The sequence below is a fragment of the Peromyscus maniculatus genome, chromosome 12, assembly GCF_049852395.1.
Source record: "Peromyscus maniculatus bairdii isolate BWxNUB_F1_BW_parent chromosome 12, HU_Pman_BW_mat_3.1, whole genome shotgun sequence".
Lineage (NCBI taxonomy): Eukaryota > Metazoa > Chordata > Mammalia > Rodentia > Cricetidae > Peromyscus > Peromyscus maniculatus.
The window spans coordinates 7,902,167-7,926,692 of record NC_134863.1 but is presented as its reverse complement, the minus strand read 5'-3'; the positions used below and the strand labels follow the sequence as shown (position 1 = coordinate 7,926,692).

The 24,526-nt window shown below is 46.6% G+C and overlaps 1 protein-coding gene across 1 annotated transcript in view; it reads right to left on the bottom strand.

Moving 5' to 3' along the window:
• Positions 1-4,453: 4,453 nt before the first annotated feature.
• The window catches only part of Liph (lipase H), a 51,116-nt gene continuing 31,043 nt past the window's right edge, over positions 4,454-24,526 (bottom strand). The window contains exons 6-10 of the mRNA XM_076548539.1: positions 16,644-16,811; positions 14,702-14,797; positions 12,646-12,757; positions 6,887-7,060; positions 4,454-5,535 (exon numbers count right to left, since the gene is read on the bottom strand). Coding sequence (XP_076404654.1) covers positions 5,457-5,535; positions 6,887-7,060; positions 12,646-12,757; positions 14,702-14,797; positions 16,644-16,811 — 629 coding nt within the window. The 3' untranslated portion in view covers positions 4,454-5,456. The remainder of the gene's footprint in view (positions 5,536-6,886; positions 7,061-12,645; positions 12,758-14,701; positions 14,798-16,643; positions 16,812-24,526) is intronic.

Here is a 24,526-nt window from a genome sequence, read left to right as displayed (position 1 = left end):
TTTTACTCCCTGGGGGCTGGCCACCCAGCTCCCAAATAAATACACAGACACTTATTCTAATTTATGAATGCTCAGCCTTAGCTTGGCTCATTTCTAGCCAGCTTTTCTAACTTAAATCATCCCATTTCTCGTTAACTACGCCTTGCCTCTGGGCTTTTTACCTTTCTTTATTCCATATATCTTTCTTTCCTTCTTACTCCGTGGCTGCCTGTGTGGCTGTGTGGCTGTGTGGCTGTGTGGCTGTGTGGCTGTGTGGCTGTGTGGCTGTGTGGCTGTGTGGCTAGCCCCGGTGTCCTCCTGTCCTCCTTTTCTCGCTACTCCCCCTCTTCTTTAGATTTCTCCTCCTATTTAGTCTCTCTGCATGCCAGCCCCGCCTATCCTCTCTCCTGCCTAGCTATTGGCTGTTCAGCTCTTTATTAGACCAATCAGGTGTTTTAGGCAGGCAAAGTAACACAGCTTCACAGGGTTAAACAAATGCAACATGAAAGAATGCAACACATCTTTACATCATTAAACACATATTCCACAGCATAAACAAATATAACACACCTTAAGCTAATATTCCACAACAGCAAAAACAAAAACAAAAAAGAGAAGGACCATAGCAGTGGGAATCGAGCAAGAGGGACAGGCTGCAGAGTGGAGACATGAAGTGACAGCGCATGTGGCTGACAAAGTGGGGGAGGACTTCAAAGGGTCAAAAGACAGAAAGCACTTCAGTGCACTTCTTTGTGTCCACCGGGGAACATGTGTCAAAATTCGAGTGTACAAAATCCTAGCAACTGGACATGCAAGAATTGATCCCTCAAGTATTCTTGGCCTTGTTTTGATATAAGGGACTGTGAGCATCTGGAATTCCCATCATCTCAGGACTGGTAGGTTACTTATGGCACATTCAAAAATGGGTATCAAGACACTCCCTAAAAGAAAGAGGCAGGTCCGAATATCCTGAGCTGGTGCAGTGTGGTGGTTTGAATGAGAAGGGTCCCCAGAGATGCAGTAACTAGGACACGGGTACCACACAGATAGCTAGACTAACAGTCAAACAAGCTGCAGGGGTTAAGAATAACTTGAGTTGTTTATAAGAAGGAAAGGGGGTATACTTTATCTTTTCAAGATCCTGAAGTAAGGCAAGGCGTAGTGGCAATTTGAGAGCCTGAGGCATGTGGTTTACAAATTCAAGGCCAGCCTGGGACAAAACGTAGTGATACCTTGTCTTAGTTACTGTTCTATTGTTGTGAAGAGACACATGGCCTAGGCAACTTATAGAATCATTTAATTGGGGACTTGTTTACATTGTCAGAAGGTCAGTTCATGATCATCACAATGGGAAGCATGGCAGTCGCTGAGAGCTCACGTCTTATCTGTAAGTCAGAGGCAGAGAGAAAGAGACTGGGCCTGGTGTGGGGTTTTAAAACCTCAAAGCCTACCTCCAGTGACACACTTCCTCCAAGGCCACACCTCCTAATCCTTCCTAAACAGTTTCACAACCTGGGGAACAAGCATTCAAATATATGAGCCTGTGGGGGCCATTCTCATTCAAACCACCACAGACCCTGGAGAGAGACAGACAGACACAGACACAGACAGACAGACAGAGAAGAAAAGTTACCAAATATTTGCACTGGGCTGAGAAGCCAGCTTAGCTGGTGGAGTACTCACCTAACATGCACAAAGCCTGGGTTCAGTCCCAGCAGCATAGTTGCACACACCCATCCCCACACTTAGGAAGTTGAGGCAGAACATTCAGTTCAAAGTCACCCTTGGCTACATATTGAGTTCGAGGCCAGCCTAGGTTATATGAGACACTAGGGAGGAAGTAGGAATGGGGGAGAAGGGGGAAATAAATTATGTAATGTCGTGAATTTGTATCAAAACAACAGGACAGGAGTTTAAAAAACTGGGTAATGGGCACATGGAGGTGGATTTTATACTCTTTTCTCTGTCTCTGTATATATTTGAAATTTTCCAATTAAGAAAATGGGGGAATGTCTCTCTGTAGGTAGATTTTTCTATCCCACCAGCTAGTTCTCAAATAATCACACTGAGACTTAATTACAAATGCTTGGCAAATAGCTTAGGCTTGTTACTAACCAGCTCCTACCACTTAAATTAGCTCATATTTCTAATCTACGCTCTCCATATGGCTCATGGCTTGTTGCCTCATTTTCTACTTGTCTTACTTCCTCTACTTCTTGTGTGACTCTGCCCTTATTCCCACCATCCTCCTGGTCTGGCTCTCCCACCCAATCTCTTCCTGCCCAGTGAGAGTAATACATATTTACAGTGTACAAAGGTTGTTCCATAGATCTCTCCCCATTCATCAAAGGTTATCATTATACACCCTGCTACTTCATGCCTCTGACAATGTTCTCATGTGTGTGTGTGTGTCCCAACACAGTCATTCCAGCTTAGAGTGTCAGACTCCATTCCTCTACATACATGTACACACACACACACATACACACACACACACACACACAAACACCAAACACACATACCACACACATATACATACACACACATACACACCACACACACATCACACACATATACATACACATGCACACACACACCACATACACATAAATATACACTACTTCCTTTCTTACCCATTCATTCATCTACCCACCCATTCATCCCAGAGCAGCTACACAGGACCTATATCAGCTCAGAGCTGTGCTCAAAACCCAGGGGTCCCAAGAGTTTGTGACTTGACAGAAATTCCCATTCTTGACATTTGTACAGTTATTTTGGCCCTCTGGAGACAAGGGAAAGAGGGGAAAGTGACTATGCTAATATAGGACCAATAAAAACCTCTGAAATCAAAGCCCCTCGCCACAGCCACTGTCCACAGTGGCTGAAGACATCTGAGAGTGATAGGGAGCTCCTATGAGTAAGTGTGCACTGAGCCTTCCTCCACCCAGAGCTCAGCCATCTCTTCCTTAAACAGAGAAGACCCTTGCTATGTAGGAAGACTAGAGGATGTGAAGTGCTGTGGTGTCTATCCTTGGTTGTCAACTTGACAACATCTGGAATTAACGAAAACCCAAATGGCTGGGCATGTCTGTGAGGGATTTTCTTTCTCAGTTAAATCATTGAAAGTGAAAAGACCCATTTTTAATCTGGCTCTTTGAGGTGAGAAGATCCACCTTTCATCTGGGGCACACCTTCTGCCCAGCCTATAAAGGATGAGGAAGAAGGAAGCTTTCTTTCTTTATATGCTTGCTCTCAATGCCAAGTCCATTCCTTCACTGGCATGACAGTCTTCTTCAGCATCCCATCGTATACAGAAAACCAGCTGAGACATCCAGCCTCATGGACTGAACAACTGCTGAGCTCTAAGATTCTCTGTTGGTAGACAGCCATTGTTGGAATAGCTGGACCACAACCTGTAAGCCATTCTAGTAAATCCCCTTTGTGTATATAATACACACACAGACACACACACACACACACACACACACACACACACACACACACACATACAGAGGGAGAGAGTCCTGTTCCTCTAGAGAACCCTGACTAATAAAAGTAGCATGATGATTAGTTGACAGAAGTTGGAGTCACCCAGGTAATGCAGCTCTGGGCATGTCTTTTATTGAGACGAAGAGACCTGCCCACTGTAGGTGGCACCATTCCTTAGCAGGGGATCTGGACTGTGTAGAGCTGAGAAACTGCTCCAGGGAGATGGCTTAGTTGGCGAATGTGCTTGCCTCTAAGCCTGATGACCAGATTCCTGGGACCCACGCATTGGAAGGAGAGAACTCACTCCCACAAGTTGTCTTCTGCCTTCCACACGTATACGTGTGTGCACACAGAAATACACACACAAAGTAAACTAATAAAATGTAATAATTCCTTAAATGTGTCGAGGAATGGAGCTGAATACTAGCAAGCCTGCATTCATCACCCTGTTTCCTGATTGTGGCTGTGACGACCAGCTGTCTCCAAGCTCTTCTACCTTGACGTCCCGGCCACAGTGGACTGGGCCCTTGGACTGTGAGCTAAAACAACCCCTTCCCCCTTGAAGTTATTTTTGTCAGGGTATTTTATCATAGCAACAGGAAAGGACACTAAAACCATGTAGATTTGGACCCATTGGCTCATGGTGTCCATTTCTTTACAGCAGCCGGGGCGGTTTGATGAAGAGATGTATCCTGGGCCTGTGACACCTTCCCGGAGTGGTCACGGCCGTGGGGTGGGGAGTAGCCATCTTCACACCAGGCATCTGGACCCTCTGTCTGACTGTCATTTTACCTTCTCTGTCCCTGGCCCTCTGGGACCTCTTGACTTGGCTGCAGCTGTCATTCAGAAATACTCAGAGGTTGCTTCAGCCTCCAGGGAGGCCTCGGAAGACTTCCTGAAGGTTTCATGCACCAAGAACTGGGCTACGCTTCGCATTCGCATTAGCCCCATGAGTTAGAGCGTCGTGTCAAAAGGTTAGCGTCGGTGGGATTGTGCACAGTTTATTTTTATTTTCCATCTCAGCACCTTAAAGAATTTCCTAGCATAATTATGGATTAATGAGTAGGCAGGAAAAAAAAACATTCTTAAGGGTTGCTTTAAATAATGTTGTCTGGGGCTGAGAAGGCGGCTCACAGCACCTAACACGCTCGATCCCAGAACAGAAAATCTATCCTGTAACCGACACTTTGGCAACTTCAGTGAAAGCAAGCCCGATTCTCTCCAGACTCTCTCTCTGCCCAGTCCATGAGTGATGCTGCTCCTGTTTCTCCTCCTTCTTCCTTCCACTTAGTCCCTGGTCTCAGCACAGACCTCAGGGCCTTGAGCCCATCCCACTGTCTCTGGCCATCAGCATCACTTCAGAAAAGGCTGGAAGCCGGAGCCTCCTTGGCACTCCGGAGTCAGCAGGGAAGTTGGTGCTGAGAAGGACAGGTTGCGCATCTACACATGAGAGCTAAGCCATATCGAAATAGAAGCACATTCACATTATGGACTCAAGGGATTTCACAAAGCCTTCCCAGACTGGCCTTCCCAACCCACACTTCCCATGAGGTAGTCCGACTTGTTCTCCTCTTCATGCCAGGGTGGTGGAGGATCGGGTGGGTGCACAGAAACCCAGCGAAGCCTCCGTCCTTCACTCCCAACATGGCTGACCCCTGGCCCTGAGGGTGTGATGTGACAGGCAGCAGAGCTGACAGTTAGGGACACGCGAGGCCCCAGGACGTGGCTGACGAAGCGCGCTCTGCTGCCGGGAGCCCAGTTATTTCTGTCTTGCCCTAGTTAGGGGCTCTCCTCCTGGTGCTGTTTCATAATCACAGGTCGTTTGACATTTTGTGATGTGACATCCGTGGGATACTGCCGAAAATAACCTTGGGCTTTTTTTTTTTTCCCGTGCTTTTAGAGCCTTCAGGGTGAAGTAGAGTGAGGCACGAAAGGCCTGTAGCTGTAGAGATCCTGGTGTCACCGTTGTCCTTGCGTCCTGACAGGAGCTACTTTGAGCACAGAATAGGTCGGAAGAACGTCTCAACATTTTCCATGAGGACAAGATCATAGCGACACAAGTGAGGCCTGGGGAAACCAAAGATCCTCGTCAGTGAACGCCCCAAACCCCCCCCCCCCCCCCGGTCTAGTCAGGTAAGCCACCTCCTTACAGTTGTAGAGCAGGTGTTTCCAATACAACGGGCAAATGGCTAGGGAAGGCAGACGTGCACAAGAAAGTAGGGGGTGGAATCTCATTCAACTCTGCTGCACTCTTTTTTTTTTTTTTTTTTTTGTGGTTTTTCGAGACAGGGTTTCTCCGTGTAGTTTTGGTTCCTGTCCTGGAACCCACGCTGTAGACCAGGTTGTCCTCGAACTCACAGAGATCCTCCTGGCTCTGCCTCCCGAGTGCTGGGATTAAAGGTGTGTGCCACCACTGCTGCCTGGCTACTCCAGTCTTTTTTAAAAGATGTATTTTATAGGCAGGTGGCAGTGGTGGCGCACGCCTTTCATCCCAGCACTCGGGAGGCAGAGCCAGGCAGATCTCCGTGAGTTGGAGGCCAGCCTGGTCTACAGAGCAAATTCCAGGACAGCCAGGACTACACGGAGAAACCCTGTCTTGAAAAAGAAGCGGGGGTGGGGGGGTGGGGGGTGTATTTTATGTGTATGGGTGGTGTGCCTTCGTGCGGGCTGTGTACCCCTGGAGGTCACATGAGGGCTTCAGACCCCCTCTTCACTGCAGTTTCCAGATGCTTGTGCGGCACCACGTGGGCTCTAGGAATCAGCCCAGGTCCTCTATTCCCCTCTCACTCCTCCCGCCCCCACTTGGCAAGGGCTGGGATGAGAAAGCGCCACACCCTGGCTCTTCCCTTTTGGTTCTTGAAATGGGGTCTCGATGAAACCCAGGTTTTCCTTGAACTCATGTAGCCTCTTCAGTCCTGAAACTTTTGATTCCCCTGACACACAGCCTCCAGACTAGATAGGAATACAGACCTGCACGATTAATTAATTGATTAATCAATTAATCAAAAGACCTTGTTATAAGATACAGTGAATACCCTTTTAAAGAATCTTTTATTGCTAAATACTTTTGCAGTACACTCACCATTTTCCTGTTTGTTTTTTGAGACAGGGTTTCTCTGTCTGGAACTCACTTTGTAGACCAGGCTGGCCTTGAACTCACAGAGATCTGCCTGCCTCTGCCTCTCAAGTGCTGGGATTAAAGGTGTGCACCACCATTGTCTGGCACAGTACCCTAAATTTTTCAGTAAAAGAAATTCATCATTTTGAAGCCTGGGGCAGGAGAATTGCCACATGTTTGAGGCTAGCCTGGGCTACATCATAAGACCCTGTCTCAGAAAGAATGGAAGGGAGGGAGGGAGAGAGAGAGGGGAGGAGGGAGGAAGGTAACAGGAGCTTGCCAGACCTGCCTGTGGCTCACCTGTCTGGATGGGCCAGGGACCTCAGCTTCATTCGCAGGACCCTGAGCTTGTATTTTGGACCTACTACAGACCCTGTGGAGAACAACAAGGACATTTCTGCCACTTTATCCAGGTCTTGATTAAATCTTGCAAGTAGACTCACTTGATGGTATTTCTGAAACGTTGATGGTTCGCTGGAAGGGAGAAATGGCATTTTAAAATGAATGTAGATTGCTAACGAGTGAACGCTGCTTCCAGCCTCCAAGTCTGCCCAGCAGGTGACCCTTTGGTCCCCTTGCCTACACACGCTGGCTTTCATGAGCAAAGACCCCTGAGCCTGTAGGAATGCCTAAAGGAAGCTACTGGCCCCCCAAGTGACGTTGAGGAAGTGTGCTACTCGACTGTCTGCTGTGTTCAAGATGCAGTCGGAATCTCACACACATCCCCCACAGCTGCCTGTGGAGCCCAGGCTCTCCACCTGGGAGATCTTATATGCAGCAGTGTGCAGTGATGAAACCCAGCTCCGAGTTCCTCCAGCCCTGCCACACTCCATGAAGCCTTAGATGTGATTCCAGTGGGGCTGGGGTAACAAACACCTGTGTGATCCCCTAATCCCAACCTGAGATCTATGTCTGGAGCCAGCCCACTGCCCCAAACCCAGGGTGCTTGTGAGTTACCCGTGGCTTCCTTCCCCAGCTTCCCAGGGGAGTAAGAACAGTGCTGGGCCGCCCCAGAGAGAGATGACTGAGCATCACTGGGGTTTCAGATTATGACGTGTTGGATGTCGCCAACAAAATTGGGATCATCTAAATTGAGCCCAGAGGCTAATTCTAAATACATGTTACTTTAACCATTAAAAAAAAAAATGGAATGTGAAAGCAGCATTAAGGATGTTAAGGCTCCAGTGTTCTCTGCCTTCCCCTTTCTCCCAGGACTGGAGCGCAAACCCATAGCACCATCATGAAGCCACCCACCACTGAGCAGTCTCCTAAGTCTGCTTTGTGCTTCGATCTTTGGGGCAGGATTTTACTAATGTGTCCAGCCTATCCTTCCGTGGCTTAAATAGTCCTCGAATTTGCAATCCTCCGGCCCAACTTTCCAAGAACTACAGGTCTTACCATGAGACCCAGGTAAAGTTTGCTGCAAGCCTCAAGAATATAAAGTAGGATTTCAGCCAAGGGCCTTCCAGAGGTCAAGCTAAGGTTCAAGGAGCCTTGATGATATTTGGCTTTTGATTATCAGCTGTTTCCTGCTATGAGTTTCTTGTGTGCTATTGTAGCTTTTCCATCATTTATTGGACACCATTTCCCCTCTACTAAAGGAATATTTAGATAACCTTGTGCGCTGAAAGTTATTCACAGCCAGAACCCCAGTTCAAGCCTCCCTGTAATTATCAAGTCATTGGCAGCATCTGGCCAGATGGAGGAAAGTACCTTATCAGAGATACCTCTGTACTCTCTAAGGACAGACTTAAGTGTCCAGACTACCTGTTTGAGAAAGCCTGGCAGATGTGCCAATTAAGCTTTACTTCCTCCTTTTCCAAATCTTACCTCTAGTTCCAGATCTCCCTTTAACTATCACCAGAGGCATCCACCTGTACACAGGTTGCCTAGCGACTGAGTACACTTTTCCCCACCCTGCAGAAAAACAGCAGATAGCTTGGACAGATAGGAGCCACAGGAAAAAAGAAGGCAGTTTTATTTTCTCCCATTGACCTAGCAACTTATAGAGTCTTAACATTTTCTACTAATCATGCTTAAGATTATAGTCGAGCACATAAGATTCCTCTTCTTAGATATTACCTGAATTTAGCCTTTAGTTAATTCATTTCCCCATTGGTCACTTCCCTTTGGGGTTGCAAATGATAATTAATGGTTATTGCCTCTCTATGTGATTCTTAGCACCCCTCCATTTGACCCTGGAAGCCTGGCTTTGCACTGCTAAGGGAATACTGCTTGTAAGTGTACATATACCAGGACTTCCAGGGCACTGGAGGATGGAGAAGAAAAAAGAGAATGGAAGAACTAGATGGGTAAGAACTTGAGAGGAAAGTGAGATGGGGAAGAACTAGATTGAAGGGCTAGAAGAGAGTACTAGAGGAATGAGATGGAAGATGAGGAAGAGCCAGATGGGAAAGAACAAGATGAGAGAGAAGGAGATGGGAGAGGAGCTGATATGGGAAAGAACTAAATGGATGAGAACCTAGAAGGGGTGGAACTAAATGAAGAAATTAAGGTTGAACCTGGAGGGGACAACAGATAAATGTAAAGAGAAATTGGGCAAGAAAGGAGCTAAAAATGAGAGCAGAGTATAAGCTTGTAGAGAGAAAACTGACAGAATAATAAAATGTATTGGACTAAGGAATTTCGTGTACATAGATTCATTTCTTCTCATCAAAGATTAATTATCAGCTGGTTGTAGATTCTTCCCAGACCCTGGGAGGGGACTATCGAGGGGCTGGACCCCCATAGTCCATAATAAAAGTTACCTTCTTGTGTTTGTCTCTTCTCTTTCTTAAAGTCTAGCTCTTAACAGACAGTTGTTTTCAGTTACATTTATAGTCTATCATCTGTCTATCATCCTTCTTCCTTTCTCTCTCTCTCTCTCTCTCTCTCTCTCTCTCTCTCTCTCTCTCTCTCTTTCTTTCTTTCATCTCACCCTCTCTATCTCTGTGTACAGGTGCACACATGCACGGCACAGTGTAGGTCAGAGGACCACTTGTGGGGGAAGTCGGTTTTCTCCTTTCCACCATGCCAGGCTGTCAGGCTTAGCAGCAAATGACTTTGCCCACTGAGCCAACTCAATGGTCCAAGGCCTTGATCTTAATCAAGAAATGAAAGCAAGGGCTGGAGAGATGGCTTAGTGGTTAAGAGCACTGGCTGTTCTTCCAGAGGACCAGGGTTCAATTCCCAGCACCCACATGGCAGCTCACAACTGTCTGTAACTCCAGTTCCAGGTGGGGATCTGACACCTTCACACAGACATATATGCAGGCAAAACACTAATGCACATAAAATAAAAATAAATAAATTATTTTTTAAAAAAGTGAAGGCAAGAAGGTAAGACCAGTCTGGACTACTTAGTGAGTTCAAGATCAGCCTGGATTGCAACAAGGCCCTGCCTCAAAACAAACAAAAAGATATTTCAAAATTCACATTTAGGGATTCACACTTGGTCAAGATTCACTTAGTAAGAATAAAAGTTCTCAGATGTACGCAAAGGAAACATGAAAGTGGTTGACGGCATGAACACCCGAACTGGGTCAGAGCCCTCCCGGGTGTGACGCACAGTGTCCTCCAGACCCCTTAGGTGCTGCGTATTCTGGAAGTCTGTATTCCGGGCCAGATCTGTGCCGGTTCCCTCCACTTAACCCACGGCCCATGCACCACCTGAGGCTGGTTTCTCATGACGTCCTCCCTGCTGCTGCCCTTCCAGAGAACCCTAGCCTGCTGTGGGCACGGGGATATCAGATCGGAAACCAGTCAGTGAGGAACCCTGAAAAACACCACCACTCTCCAAGTTCAAGTGCAAGGAAGTGGCGAGGGGGGTAGGGTGGGGTGCGGTGGAGGGGGTGGGGGGGTAGAGAGGGGGGTGGAGGGCGGTGCAGTGGCTCAGTGAGAGGAGCAGACTCAGTCACAGAGTGATGGGGGTACTTGGTGAACAGACCTGCTGCTCCCGCCACACTCACACTGACTAGGTGTGTGGCACTGACCAAACCACTCAGCTCTCTAGCCTCAGTTTCTTCACAGGTAGAGTACAGTGGTATTAGCATCTCACAGGGTCTAGCCTAGAACCCCCTTAGGCAATGTGTTCCACACACTTGATTCAATAACCCAAAACTACTATTCTCAATGCAAGATGCATTTACACAGGCACTTCCCTAGCTTGCTCCCTGTTGCTGTAATAGAAATGACCGAAGACAACTTGGGAAGGAGAGAGTTCATTTAGCCTACACAGCTGATCACAGTCCATCACTAAGGGAACTCAAGGCAGGGACTCTAGCAAGGCAGGAAGAGAGGTAGGCAGAGGCCGTTGTAGCAGGAATTTTAGAGAGTCTTATTAATAAAATCAAACCTGAGGCCAGGTATTGGGGTGAAGCTGAAAGATCAGAGATACAGAACAAGCCACAGCTAACCTCACCTGGCCAACTTCTCAGCTGGTCTTGTTTCCTCAGACTGGAGGCCTCTGAGTCCTCATCCAGAATGGGTCTCAGCTGAACTGCTGCTCAAAAGCCTGAAGCTTAACCAGCTAAAAGCTTAACCAGCCAAATGCTTCTAGTTTCTGGTCCTCACGTCTTATATACCTTTCTGCTTTCTGCCACCACTCCCTGGAATTAAAGCCTCGCTTTCTGAGATTAAAGGTGTGATGAATCACCATGCCTGTCTGTATCCTTGAACACATGGATTTCTGCCTCTGGAATGCTAGGATTAAAGGCGTGTGCTACCACTGCCTATCCTTTATGTTTAATATTGTGGCTGCTCTGTCTCTGACCCCAGATAAGTTTATTAGCATGCACAATATTTGGGGGAATACAATACCACAGGCCGTGGAGGAACACTGCTCACTGGCTTGCTCTCCATGGCTTGTTCAACCTGCTTTCTTATGCCGCCCAGGACCACTTGCCCAAGAACAGTTAAATAAAATGTGGGTTATTTATTTATTTATTTATTTATTTATTTATTTATTTTGGTTTCCAAAAAATGAAGACATTTGAAAAACAGAATCTGAGAGGATCGAGAGATGGCTTGGCAGTTAAGAACATTGGCTGCTCTTCCAGAGGTCCTGAGTTCAATTCCCAGCAACCACTTGATGGCTCACAACCATCTGTAATGATACCTGGTGCCCTCTTCTGTCACGAAGGCATACATACATATATATAAATCTTTAAAAAAAGAAAAGAAAAACAGAATCTATCAAGAACTCTTTAGCATAAACTTGCATTTTTATATTGTATATTCCTCTATGTTTTTAAATTAATATTATTTGTATTACAAGTCAAAATTATATGCATTTGTGGAGTATGATAAAAGTTCTCAGATACACACACACACACACAAAGTGAAATGCTTAAGTCTGCACATTTCTTTTGGGGGTGCCGTTATTATAGCTGTTTATGTGTATGTGGTGTTTGTCTGCATGTCTGTCTGTGTAGCACTTATACACGCCTGACACCTGTGGAAGACAGAAGAGGGCATTGGATGCTCTGGACCTGGGGTTATGGGTGGTTGTGAGCCACTGCGTGGGAGCTGGGACCTGAACCTGGGTCCTCTGGAAGAGCAGCCAGTGCTTTGACAGTTGAACATTGCTCCAGCCCATTTTGGGTTTTGAGACAGGTCTTACTATATAAGCCCAGCTGGACTTACACCCCCAGGGTAGACCAGGCTAGCCTCACACTTGCTACAGTCCTCCTGGCCCTGCCTCCCAAGTGCTGTGATTACAGGTGTGTTCCACCAGCACAGTGAAATCAGCACCGTCCTGCATGGCTTGGATTTCACAGAAGGCACGGATTTTTTTTTTTTTTCATTCTAACCATCTAATTGCTGAAATAAAAAGAGAAGGAAGAAAAATGAAAACAAGCAAGTGGGACACACAGAGAGGGTGTGCAAATGAGGAAAGAGAGTTGCGGGAAGGGAGATGCAGAGGAGGAGGAGGGGAAGAAAGCCACCAAGGCAACAAGAGGCGGGCAAGCTCAAGAACGCGAGTCCCTTCACCCACCGAGAGTGGCTGCTGAGTGAGAAGAACATCCCAACGAGCGGACGCAGCTTGTAGCTCTACTTACTGATCAATTTTGGATTCTGTGACATTTCCATCTTCGCCTCTCAGTTTGATTGTGATGAACCCTCTTCTTACGTTCTTGTTCCAAGACACAATGTCCACAAAGTAATGATACACTGTAAAACAGGGAGAGAAGCTCATAAGAGAGGAACCCTGTGCTCCCCGGTAGGGTCTGAAAAGTCAAGATCCCCTTTTTCTCCCTCTATTGTTTCTCTGCAAAGACTCAGAGAGGCATTTTCTCTGGTCTTGAATGTTGTTTGTGGAGTCCAGGTCCTTCAAACTCAGTATGTAGGTAAGGATGACGTACAGGCGTGTGCCACCATGCTGGAAAAATGATAGCATCTTTAACAAATGTGCTGATCAAACTGGATGATCACATGTACAAGAATCCAAACAGATCCACACTTATCACCCTGCATAAAACTCAGCTCCAAATGGATCAAAGACCTCAACATAAAACCAAATACACCGAACCTGAGAGAAGAGAAAAGAGAGGTATCCTTGACCACATTTATTGGCACAGGAAAAGGCATTCTGAACAGAACACCAGTAGGGCAGGCACTAAGATCAAGAATTAGCAGAAGGGATCTCATGAAACTGAAAAGCTTCTGTAAGGCAAGGGACACTGTCATTTGGACAAAGTGGCAGCCTACAGAATGGGAATAGATTTTTACCAACTACATATCCAATAGAGGCCTAATATCCAAAATACATAAATAATTCAAGAAACTAGATATCAAGAAAAAATAACCCAATTAAAAAATGGGTTACAGATCTAAACAGAGAATTCTCAATAGAAAAACTCAAATGGCTGAAAAACACTTTTAAAAATGTTCAACATCCTTAGTCCTCAGAGAAATGCAAATCAAAATGACTCTGAGATACCATCTCCCACCTGCACCTGTCAGAATGACTAAGATCAACAAAACAGAGAGGATGTCGAGTAAGAGCACTCCTCCACTGCTGGTGGGAGTGCAAACTTGTACAGCCACTATGGAAATCAGTGTGGCAGTTCCTCAGGAAGATCGGAATTGATCTACCTCAAGGTCCATCTTTACCACTCTTGGGCATATACCCAAAGGATGCTTCATCCCACCACAGAGACACTTGCTCAATCATGTGCTTTGCTCCTCTATTCATAATAGAAACTGGAAACAACCTGGATGTTCCTCAACAGAAGAATGGATAACGAAAATGTGGTACTTTTTGCACAATGGAGTATTACCCAGCTGTTAAAACAAAATGACATCATAAAATTTGCAAGCAAATGGCTGGAGTTAGAAAAAAAAAATCATCCTGAGTGAGGTAATCCAGACCCAGAAAGACAAATATGGTATGTATTGGCTTACATGTGAATATTAGCTGTTAAGTCAATGATAACCAAGCTATTATCCACAGAACCACAGAGGGTAGACATAGAGGAAGGGACTAGAGGGAACAGAGAGATCTCATTAGGACAGGGAAACAGAATAGATAGATATGGATGGGGGGCACTGGAATGGGAGGATCAAGTGGGGAAGAGGAGTGGAGAGGGGGTCGTTGAGGGAATACAGGGAGAGATGGCTAAAATAAATGAAAATAAAAAATATTATTTAAAAGAAAAGAAAAAATGTTCACAGGCCAAGGGCCTGTGAGTGGTAGGTTCAAGAAGCCCAGTGTAGAACAGTACTGAATGGTAGCATCCACCTTTTTGTTCCCACCCCCAACTTCATGTCTCTTCAAAAACAATTTCCCAGAGGAGGTCAGTGATGACAGTGACTGTCCCGGGGTGTGGGTACTGTGACTCAGTCTCACTTCAGTCCCAATAACCTAGAAGGCCTGCATGATTGGCTCCATTTACCAAACTAGCCCAGGACACTCAGAGAGGAGAAAAAAACTCCACCAAGGTCACACAACTGTTAGGACAGAAGCTGTGTTGGTCTTACACCCTCTTGGCTCCAAACACCAAGCTCTAGCTACCACTGCCCTCATTTTCCAGAAAGCGTCCAGAAAGCGGAGACTCTGTCCTCCCCCAAAATGCCAGGGTCCGACGGAAGAGCCAACACACATTCACCACTCACTGCAGAATGGTTTTTTCTCAGCTGTGTCGAAGAATGCCTTCGTCATCGGAGGGTCTTTGTCCAGTAAATAGTCTTTCCAATTGTCGGCAAAGTAGCCTACAAAACAAGCCAGAAACACCAACGCGTATTACATAAACATCAAAGCCAGAGAGGGCGTGAGAGCAGTAAGTCTGCAACAACTCTCTCCCACTCCATCTCCAGTCCCTACTGTGAGGACGAGAAAGGCCACCAGGAACATCACGTCAAGGCTCTTATGGCTTGCTGGCTGTCCCCATCATAAGGACTGAAGTGCAGAAGGACCCTACTGTGACCTCTCCCTTACTGGCGCTCAGTAGCCCGGCAGGGAGTGGCACACGCTGGTCACACGGATAGTTTTCAGTCATTCATTCATTTTCAACATTAAGCCAGATTGGGACTCATACTTAGAACAGCAGCATCACTAATCGCTATTGCAAAACAATGGAGTCTTGTTTGTTTCATTCTGAAGATAGGGCCCAGGGCCTCATGCACGCAAAGTATTCACTCTTTACCCTAAGCAACACACACACACACACACACACACACACACACACACACACACACACACAGTGCTAGAAATCATTTCAGGGCCTTGAGCATGCTAGGTAGACAGTCTACCACCAAGCTCTACCCACAGGCCTTTTGTTTTGCTTTTTATTTTGATGCAGAGCCTTGCTAAGTTACTCAGGCTGCCCTTGAACCCACTGTGGTTATTTTTTTTTTTTAAATATTGTTTTGGAGACAGGACCTTGAACTCAAGATCCTCCTGCCTCAGCATGCCAAATACCAGGGATTATAGGCCTGTTGTAGGCTACCTGGCCCCATGGCTTTCTTGAAGAGCTAAACTAAGGCCACTAAAGTATACAGGACATGGCTTGGTGTGTAACCGTGTTGCTGAGCCAGATGAATATCTCCCTGCAGGTGAATGCCTCTGGGAGACAAGCTTGAATGCTGCCCTGTGGAGCCTCTTTCTACCTGTCAGGAAAAATGCTCCTAGCCAACCAATCTTGAAGTCCTGACCACCTGGTATATTTCCTCTAACTCTGGCAAATATCCCAGCAGTCTCCAGTATCTTTTCCCCACCCAAGGCCTGCACGTGGACACAGGAGCCAGAGTATAAAGAGGAAGCATTTATAGACCCAACCTGTTGAGAGGGATCACTCTGCAAGGCTCAGCCCTGGGCCGGGTCCCTAGCTCACTGTGAATCTCCCGCAGCAGAGGTGTGTGTACAGAGTGGGGCGGGCTGTGCAAAGCCTGGGGAGGCTTACAAACCCTCTAGCGTCTCTTCTCCATGACAAAACAGTAAGTCTAGGGGAGCTGCAACAACCTCCATGTGGAACCCAATGGAGGTTGTTGTTCTCACACTGGGTACGTGCTAACTGTTGTTTGCTTTGGCTTTGGCTTTGGCGTTGGCGTTGGCGTTGGCGTTGGCGTTGGCTTTGGCTTTGGTGTGTGTGTGTGTGTGTGTGTGTGTGTGTGTGTGTGTGTGTGTGTGTGTGTGTGTTTAATGTTGTTTTTGAAAAAGAGGGTCTCTCTATGTAGCCAGGACTAGTCTCAAACTCTCAATCCTTCCTGCTGAGCTGCCCTGCCCTAATCTAACACCCTTGATCATTCAAGAGTAGTTAAGAAAACAAATTACCTATGAAAAGTTGGTTATAATATTATTTGGGGTGGTAGTACACTCTTGTAACACTTGCTGCTGTAGAGGCTGTGGCAAGAAGGTCTCAGGTTCAAGGGCATCCTGGGCTACAGAGTAAGCTCAAACCAGCCTAAGCAAGGCCCTGTCTCAAATAATAAATAGAGCTGACTGTCTAAAACTTGAATAAATACAAACTGAGGCAATTTTTTAGAGAGTAAAATGACTCTAGGATATGTACAAGACTTAACTCTGATTCCCATCAGAGATGGGAATCACAGGACTTACCCAGGAGGGGACAGGGCACTGCTTGTCCAACGCCACAGCTGACACACTTGCCGTTCCTATAGTCCCGATAGGAGTCGCAGGGGTAGGCACTGATGGAACAGTTGTTTTGCAGGGATGCGATGTACAGGAACACGGACATCTGGTGGTCACACTTGAAGTATTTCATGCCTTGATGACAAAGGGACCAAGAGCAGTGGCATGCAGCGGTTACCAGAAGCACATTTTTCATTTTATGCGAACACCAACACACCTGACCCCAGCTCCTGAATGCCAGGCACTGCCCAGAAAGCTTCCACTTAGTCCTTACTAGAGCCACGGACAGGGAGTCACAGTGGCCAGTGGCAAGGTGGAGAGAAAAGCACATTAGGGCTGCTGTGAGGACAAAGGCAAACCTGGGGTGGGAGCAGGAGAGCGGGAGTGGGAGAGGATGCCAAGAACTGAAGGACGCATGATGCTCTTCCAGAGGACCCCAGTTCAGTATCGGCACCCATGCTGGCAGCTCACAACTGCCTGTAACTCCAGCTCCAGGGCATCCAATGCCCTCTTCTGGCTTCACAGGCAATCACGCAACACACACACACACACACACACACACACACACACACACACACACACACACTTTCAGGTGGGGGGGGAGCACTAGCTGGTACAGTGCTTGCTTAGTATGTACAAGGCTCTAAATCCAATCTCCAGTATCACTAAAAGGGAGGGCTATAGAGACGGCTCAACACAAGCATAAAGATGTGAGTCTGGATCCCCTAGCACCCACGTAAAAGCCAAGCACAGCAGCATGGGTCTGTAACCTTAGCACTGGATATGTGGAGACAAATAGCTTCCAGGGGCTTGGTGGCCAGCCAGTCTAGCTAACATGGGGAGCTCCATGTTTAATGACAGACTCTGTCTCAAAAAACCAAGACGGAGAGCAGCCGATGAGAACATCCTCTACACATGCATGCATGGGCAAATGCACCCAGTGGCAAATGCACCCCCACACGCATGCACATAGACCTACATACCACCATCCAATGTTTGAGCAACAGATTAACCTCATCATATTTATGCTTGATGAAATCTGGCACACATGTGACCACACTCATTCATTTTAAAAAAATGTAAATCAGTTAGTCATTAATTGTTCTATTATTTAGAGGGAGATTGAAATACAACTTGGCCTTAGTTATAAATCCCTTATTATTTGGGATTTTTTTTTAACAGAACAAAATTTGAAATCATGACCATATCCCATCCCAATAATCCTATTCTGTTACCTAACCCCCTCAATACAACTTCTCTGGTTGTTCTGTTGTTTGAGACAGGATCTCAGTGTGTAATCCAAACTAGCCCCAAACTCACAATCCTCCTGCCTCTACCTCCCAAGTGCTGGGATCACAGGGGTGCACTAACACATCCAGTAAATTTTTGAGCTCTCAAAAAACTGACCATTTACCATTAAATATCAACAGTAGGTCCAACCAAGAACTGCTTCCTGGGTCTGGAGAGGTGGTTCAGTGGCTAAGGGCACGAAACTGTTCCTGCTGCTTTTGCAAAGGACCTGAGTTTGGTTCCCGACACCAATGGCAGGTGATTCACAAGTGCCTGTAACTCCAACTCAGGGGGATCTGACTTGCTCCTCTGGCCTCTAAGGGTTCCATACACACACATAAACACACACCACACACACACACACACAAAAAAAAAATACATTTTTTTATCTTTTTTAAAAATTATTTTCTCCCCCTCATTGAATAATTGTGGTTCCTTTGTAAAGGAGGGCTGGGCCTATTTCATCCACTGCTGTGGATCCTGGACACTGCCAGGCACACGTGGGACTGGTAATTAGGACCCAGTGGGTGGTGAGGAAGTACAGCTTCCACAGACTCTGCTAAGTGCTGGAACTTCTTCCCACTCACAGTTAAATTAGAAGTTGTGTGAGGTGGAGTCGGTCGCTGGCCGACACTGATACACCTCCAGCAGCTCCAAAGGTCAAGGGCCAAAGAGTAGTTCTTATCAGGGCTGAAGTGTTCATTCATTATCAAAAGTAAAAGGGGGTTCTAGGTAAGACAGCAGACTAGTCTCTGTGTGGTACAGTGAAGGAAAAGATGGAGAATAAGAAAAACAGACCCCAGCTGGGCAGTGGTGGTACACATCTGTGATGGTAACAGTTGGGAGGTAGAGGCTGGAGGATCAGGAGTTCAAGGTCATCCTCAGATACATAGTAAGGTCAAGGCTAATCTGGGCTATAAGAAATTCTGTCTCAATAAAAGGCAGGGAGGAAAAAATAGACTATTTCAAAGAGAGAAAGAAAGTGTCAAGAACTCAGAAAGAGATGTGGGCGAAAGATGAAGGACTCACTGAAAGGTGTCAAGCTGGCCAAGCGGTGGTGGCACACTCCTTTAATCCCAGCACTCAGGAGGCAGAGGCAGGCGGATCTGAGTTTGAGGTGGATCTGAGTTTGAGGCGAATCTGAGTTCGAGGCCAGCCTGATCTACAGAGTGAGTTCTAGGACAGTCAGGGCTGTTAAATAGAGAAACTCTGTCTGGAAAAACCAAACAAAGAAGGGTGTCAAGCTGACCGTGGCTCCCTGATGGGGGCTGAAGCAGAAGAGCTTCCCCCAAATCACCTGCATTAGTGTTCCCACTTTCGGCTCATCATCCCTGGTGATCTATTCGTAGACTGAAGTGTATTTCTGTGTCTTGTGTGGTGTATGCTGTTCCTGTTATAACTGAGTGGTCCTGGGAAGTGAGCCTTCAAGAATAGGCTACTTAATGAGAAAGTCCCCAAATAAACTGGAGAAACATCCAAACAACAGATGTACAAATCACAATACGGAATCACAAGAAACAAGAGAAAAGAGGGGCAACATGGCTCCTCCAAAAGACTGTAACTCTTCAGCTACTGGGTTCAAAGAAACTGAAATCAGTAAAAACGACAAGTTAAGGAGGTCAGCAACATGGGAAAAGTCAGCACTTCAGAGTCCTGGTCAGGAAGAGGGCAAGTGTGCCAGCTCTCACTGCTCCTGCTCAGCATAGTGATGACGTCATGGCTACGGCAATAAAAGAGAAAGAAATAAAAGGGACTCAAACACGAAAGGAAGGCATCAAAGCATGTTTATTTGCAGCAAACATGATCCTATACTGAAAAGCTTAGGCCTTCAAGATTACACCAGAAAAACTGTGAGAGCTGATGTGCACATTCAGCAAAGCGTCAGGATATGAAATCCGCCTACAGAAATCAGTTGCCATTCTATACCAATAATGGCCTTGCCGTGAGAGAAATGCCATTCACAACAGCTCCCAGAAAAATAAAATACCTAAAAATAAACCGAATTAAGGATGTGAAAGACCTCTATATTTAAAACAATAAAGAAAGACGATGTAAAGCCCTTATGCGGATAGGTGAGACGGCTTAGTGGGCCATAGGAGTCAGATCTCAACACAATACGGGCAACAGACGATGAGTCCACAGCCAACATCTTGCCAAATTGATAAAAACTCAAAACAGTTCCACGAAACTCAGAGGAGACAAGGAAGGCCACTCTCTCTGTGTGTTCAACACAGCGCTTGAAATCTCAGCTAGAGCAATAAGACATGTGGACGTGATAAGCGGGACACAAACAGAGAAGGAAGAAGTCCAAGGTGACCTTTCTATTGCTGGGATAAAACACCATGGCAAGGCAACTAATAGAAGAAAGGATTTATCTGGGCTGTGGTTCAAGATGGACTCCCGTCACCATCCCAGTGGGGGAGTCATGATGGCCAGCGGCGATGGTGGCTGGAGCAGATGAGAGCTCACATCTTGAACCCTAACCACAAAGCCGGGTGAGCGAGCGCTGGGAATGATTTCAAGCTTCCTGGCCCCTGTAAGGTACTTCCTCTAGGAAGGCCACGCCTCCTATACCTAGCACTGACAACGGGGGATTAAGTGTTCATATACATGAGTTAATGGGGTACATTCTCAAACTACCGAAATACCCTTATTATCAAATGGTATTATTCTATATAAAAGACCTTAAAAAACTTGAAAACTCCTACAGTTGATAAATGCGTTCATCAAACTAATGGGTAAAAAATTTTTAAAAATTAGTAGCCTTCCTATATATCAACAACAATTATCAGGAAAGAAATCATGAAAACAATCCCATTCACCATCTCAAAAGTCTGAACCAAGGGCCAAGCTTGAGTTTCCTAGGAAGCCTTAGTTCTCAGCAACACCTTCATTGAGTCACAAGATGGCGTCACCGCACAGTCAGAGTGGCCATAGTTAATAAGCAACAATAACAAAATGGTAGAGATGTGCTGGAAAAGGAATCATCACACACTATTGGTGAGGACGGAAACTATTGCAGCCACCAGGGGAATGCAGCCTGAGGGCTTCTCAAAAGAATGACAGCTGGGTGGTGGTGGCGCACGCCTTTAATTCCAGCACTCGGGAGGCAGAGGCAGGCGGATCTCTGTGAGTTCGAGGCCAGCCTGTTCTCCAAAGCGAGTTCCAGGAAAGGCGCAAAGCTACACAGAGAAACCCTGTCATGAAAAACAAACAAACAAAAAAGAAAAACAAAAAACAAAAAGAATGAAAATGAATGCAGGTGTGGTGGTGCACACCTTTAACCCCAGCACTAGGGAGACATAGTGAGTTCTAGGACAGCCAGAGCTACACAGTGAGACCCTGTCTCAAAAATACCAAAAGGAGAGAGAGAGAGAATTAAAATTAGAACTGCCACTCCTGAGCATATACTCAAAGGACTCAGGTCAAAGGCCACACACCACAGACACCTGCCCACGTGTTTACTACAGCACTAGTGATTCACAACAGCCAGGACCCAATGCTAGCCTAGATGTCCTTCAGCAGATGAAGACAGTGAGGTGCACATACACAATGGAATTTCACTCCATGATAAATGCAAATAAAATCAGGACGTTTGCAGGAAATGGATACAACCGAAGACCATTGTGTTAAGCAAAATAAGCCAGATTTAGAAAAACAAATTCCATGTTTTCTCTCACATGTAAACCCTAGCTCTGTGTGTGTGTGTGTGTGTGTGTGTAGTAGAAACAGGACTATGAGGAGGAGGAGCAGATCTGTGAGAGAGGGGAAAGAGAAACAGAATTAGTATGACATGAATAAGAAGGGGAACACGGCAGTGAGGAGAGACGAAGGTCAGAGGTGGGGGGGGGTCAGGTGCTCAGGTCACGCTTTCCTCACCTTCACAATCTTGGGAGGTAGAAGCCATCAGTCCCATTTTACACACGGGGAAAGCGAGGCACAGAGAACCTGAGGCCCTGTGCACCTAGGTGGCAAAGCCGGAATGTCAAACCCAGGTCTCTGTGGATCTGAAGCCCGAGTTTTACTTCTCTATTACAAGGCTTTGCCTGCCGGGAACTTGGGAACTGGTTAGAAATGTAAGTGTAAATTACTGCAATCTGGCTTAAGAAATTTTCTAAACAATCTTGATAAGCGAGGAAGTTTGAGAACCAATGCTTTGCAGCAGATTGTAAACTGACTGGAGTGTTTATGGGGAGGGGAGGGGCGGGATGGAGGGAAGAGGGTGGGACCGGGGAGGGGTGGAAGCATACCACAGCCTTGAGTCTTAATCATGGGCTAAGCCTGAGGTTTACCGGGAAGCCTTAATTCTTAGTGACACCTGAACTGAGCCACAGGGTGGCATCATGTTTTCTCAGCCCAAGTACTATTGTGCTGTGTGAAAACACTGCGTGGAGCATTTGCAATGGTCAGCACTTCATTGAGGGTTGGCCAGGGAACAGGGATCGGTTGACATAAAAGACTAATAGGACTGGAGGATTCTGAGGAAGGATGGGGTGCAGTTCAGAGGTGGGGCACTAATGCTGCGGCGGGGGGGGGGGGGGGGGGGTGCTCTAAAGAGAAGAACAACAGATGCCTAGCTGGGTGGCACTCACCCGTGATCCCAGCACTGTGGAGGCCGAAAACAGAAGTCACTAGGGGAAAAAACGCTGCACCAGTGTTAAATATCTGCTAGGCTGATTGATTAAAACGTCTGTGTAGCTGGGCATAGTGGCGCACGTCTTTAATCTCGCACTCAGGAGGCAGAGCAGGAGGATCTCTGAGTTGGAGACCGACAGAGAGAGTTCCAGGAGACCCCGTCTCAACAATAACAGTAATAATAAAACTTCTGTGATTCTGGAGAGAAGTTGGGAGCCAAGGTAACTTGTGCTTTCCTTAATCTTCTTAACGGTACTAACTGTCCACCTCTGTGTTTGGCCTGACATCTTTAATAGTGGGGTAAAATCCTGTGTAGAATGCACAAACAGACCCCTAGACTCCACCAGCACCACGAATGTCATCAGATAACATCTGAGGCCTCCAACAGAGACAACCCTGTCTTCTGTAACCTCCCTACCTGCAGTTTCCAACAGTATTTACAGTTTTTCCTTTATTTTTCTGTGTCTGGGTGTTTTGCCTGCACGCATGGCCATGAACCACATGTGTGCCTGGTGTCGGTGGCGTTAGAAGGGCATCAGATCCCCTAGAACATGAGTCACAGCCGGATGTGAGCTACCACGCAGGTGCTGGAGATCACACCTGGGTCCTCAAGGAGAGCAACCGCTGAGCCGGCTCTCCAGCCCCTCCACCAACGGATTTATAATTTTCTTTGTTCAGTCACTGTAAACATTTCATGAGAGGAGGCCTATGAGACTCCATTGTTCCCTAAGGGACTGTGGCAGTTAAGGGTAATTGAGGCAGATGTCATTTTCTTCTGTAGAACAGTCCTTGCTCCAGTAAATAACCTCCCGCCCACACTGCAGGCGAGAAACTCCAGTTAACTCAGTGGGCCACACATACAAGGGAGACAGGAAAGCAGGCACTCTTGAGAACAATTCTTGCAGGATTGGGAAGGAGATGAGAAAGGGGAATCAGAGGTGAAAGTGAAAGTTTTAATTGTATAACTGGATGAAACTGTCCAACAATTAAAAAAATTAAAAGTAAACTTGATGAAACTATTACTGTGTTGAATTTGAGGTAACCTATAGCTAGGTTTCGAGGCCATGGACGTTGTGTTTGGCTTCAGAGTAAACTATCTTTTACTCTCTTGGAGTGAGACCTTAGTGACTGCATTGACAAGGAAGGCCACGTGTTCGATGCCAGCCTGAGGTATACAGTAAGTACCAGGGCTACCTGGGCAGCCAGAGCCACAGAGCCAAGTCTCTATCTAAGAAAGAAAGGAGTCGGGGGAAAAGGAGGGGAGGGGAAGAGACTAGAGAGCTGGCTCAGTGAAAGAAAAAAAGAAATCTCTTGCTCTTCCAGAGGATCCAAGTCCAGTTCCCAGCACCCACATCAGGCTGCTCACAACTGCCTGTAACTCCAGCTCCAGAGGATCCGGCACCTCTGGTCTCCTCTGGCACCTGCTCCTATGTGCGTACACATACACACACACTTAAGTAACGTAATTATTGTGGGTTTTTTTTTTTTTTCCTAAGAAAAGGGATGAGCCTGGGCTGTGAATCCTAGGAGCATCGTCTCTCTGGAATTGACCTCACGTGGGCACCAACAGGCAGCAGCTGCGTGAATGAAGGCCCTTAGCATGTGGCCTGGCAGGTGGTGACCCGGGCAGATGTGCTTAACTAGTTTCCCAGCTACTCTTCTCATTTTCAAAGTGAAATCTGAAGCCAGAAAAGCAGATTAAATATTCAAGAAAGAGAGTGTGAGAAGAAAACTAGCGACCTGTGACTCAGGCTGAGGAGAGTGTCAGAGAACCTCAGGGAGGGGCCCATTGAAAGGTTAGGCTCAGCTGATGTCACAGAGAAGGGAGAATTTTACAGAGGCCAGGCTTGGTGGGACCTAGCCTGGGGGGTCGAGAGGAGGGCAGGGGTGGGGGGCAGCTTTGGGGAAGACCGAGCTGGGAAAAG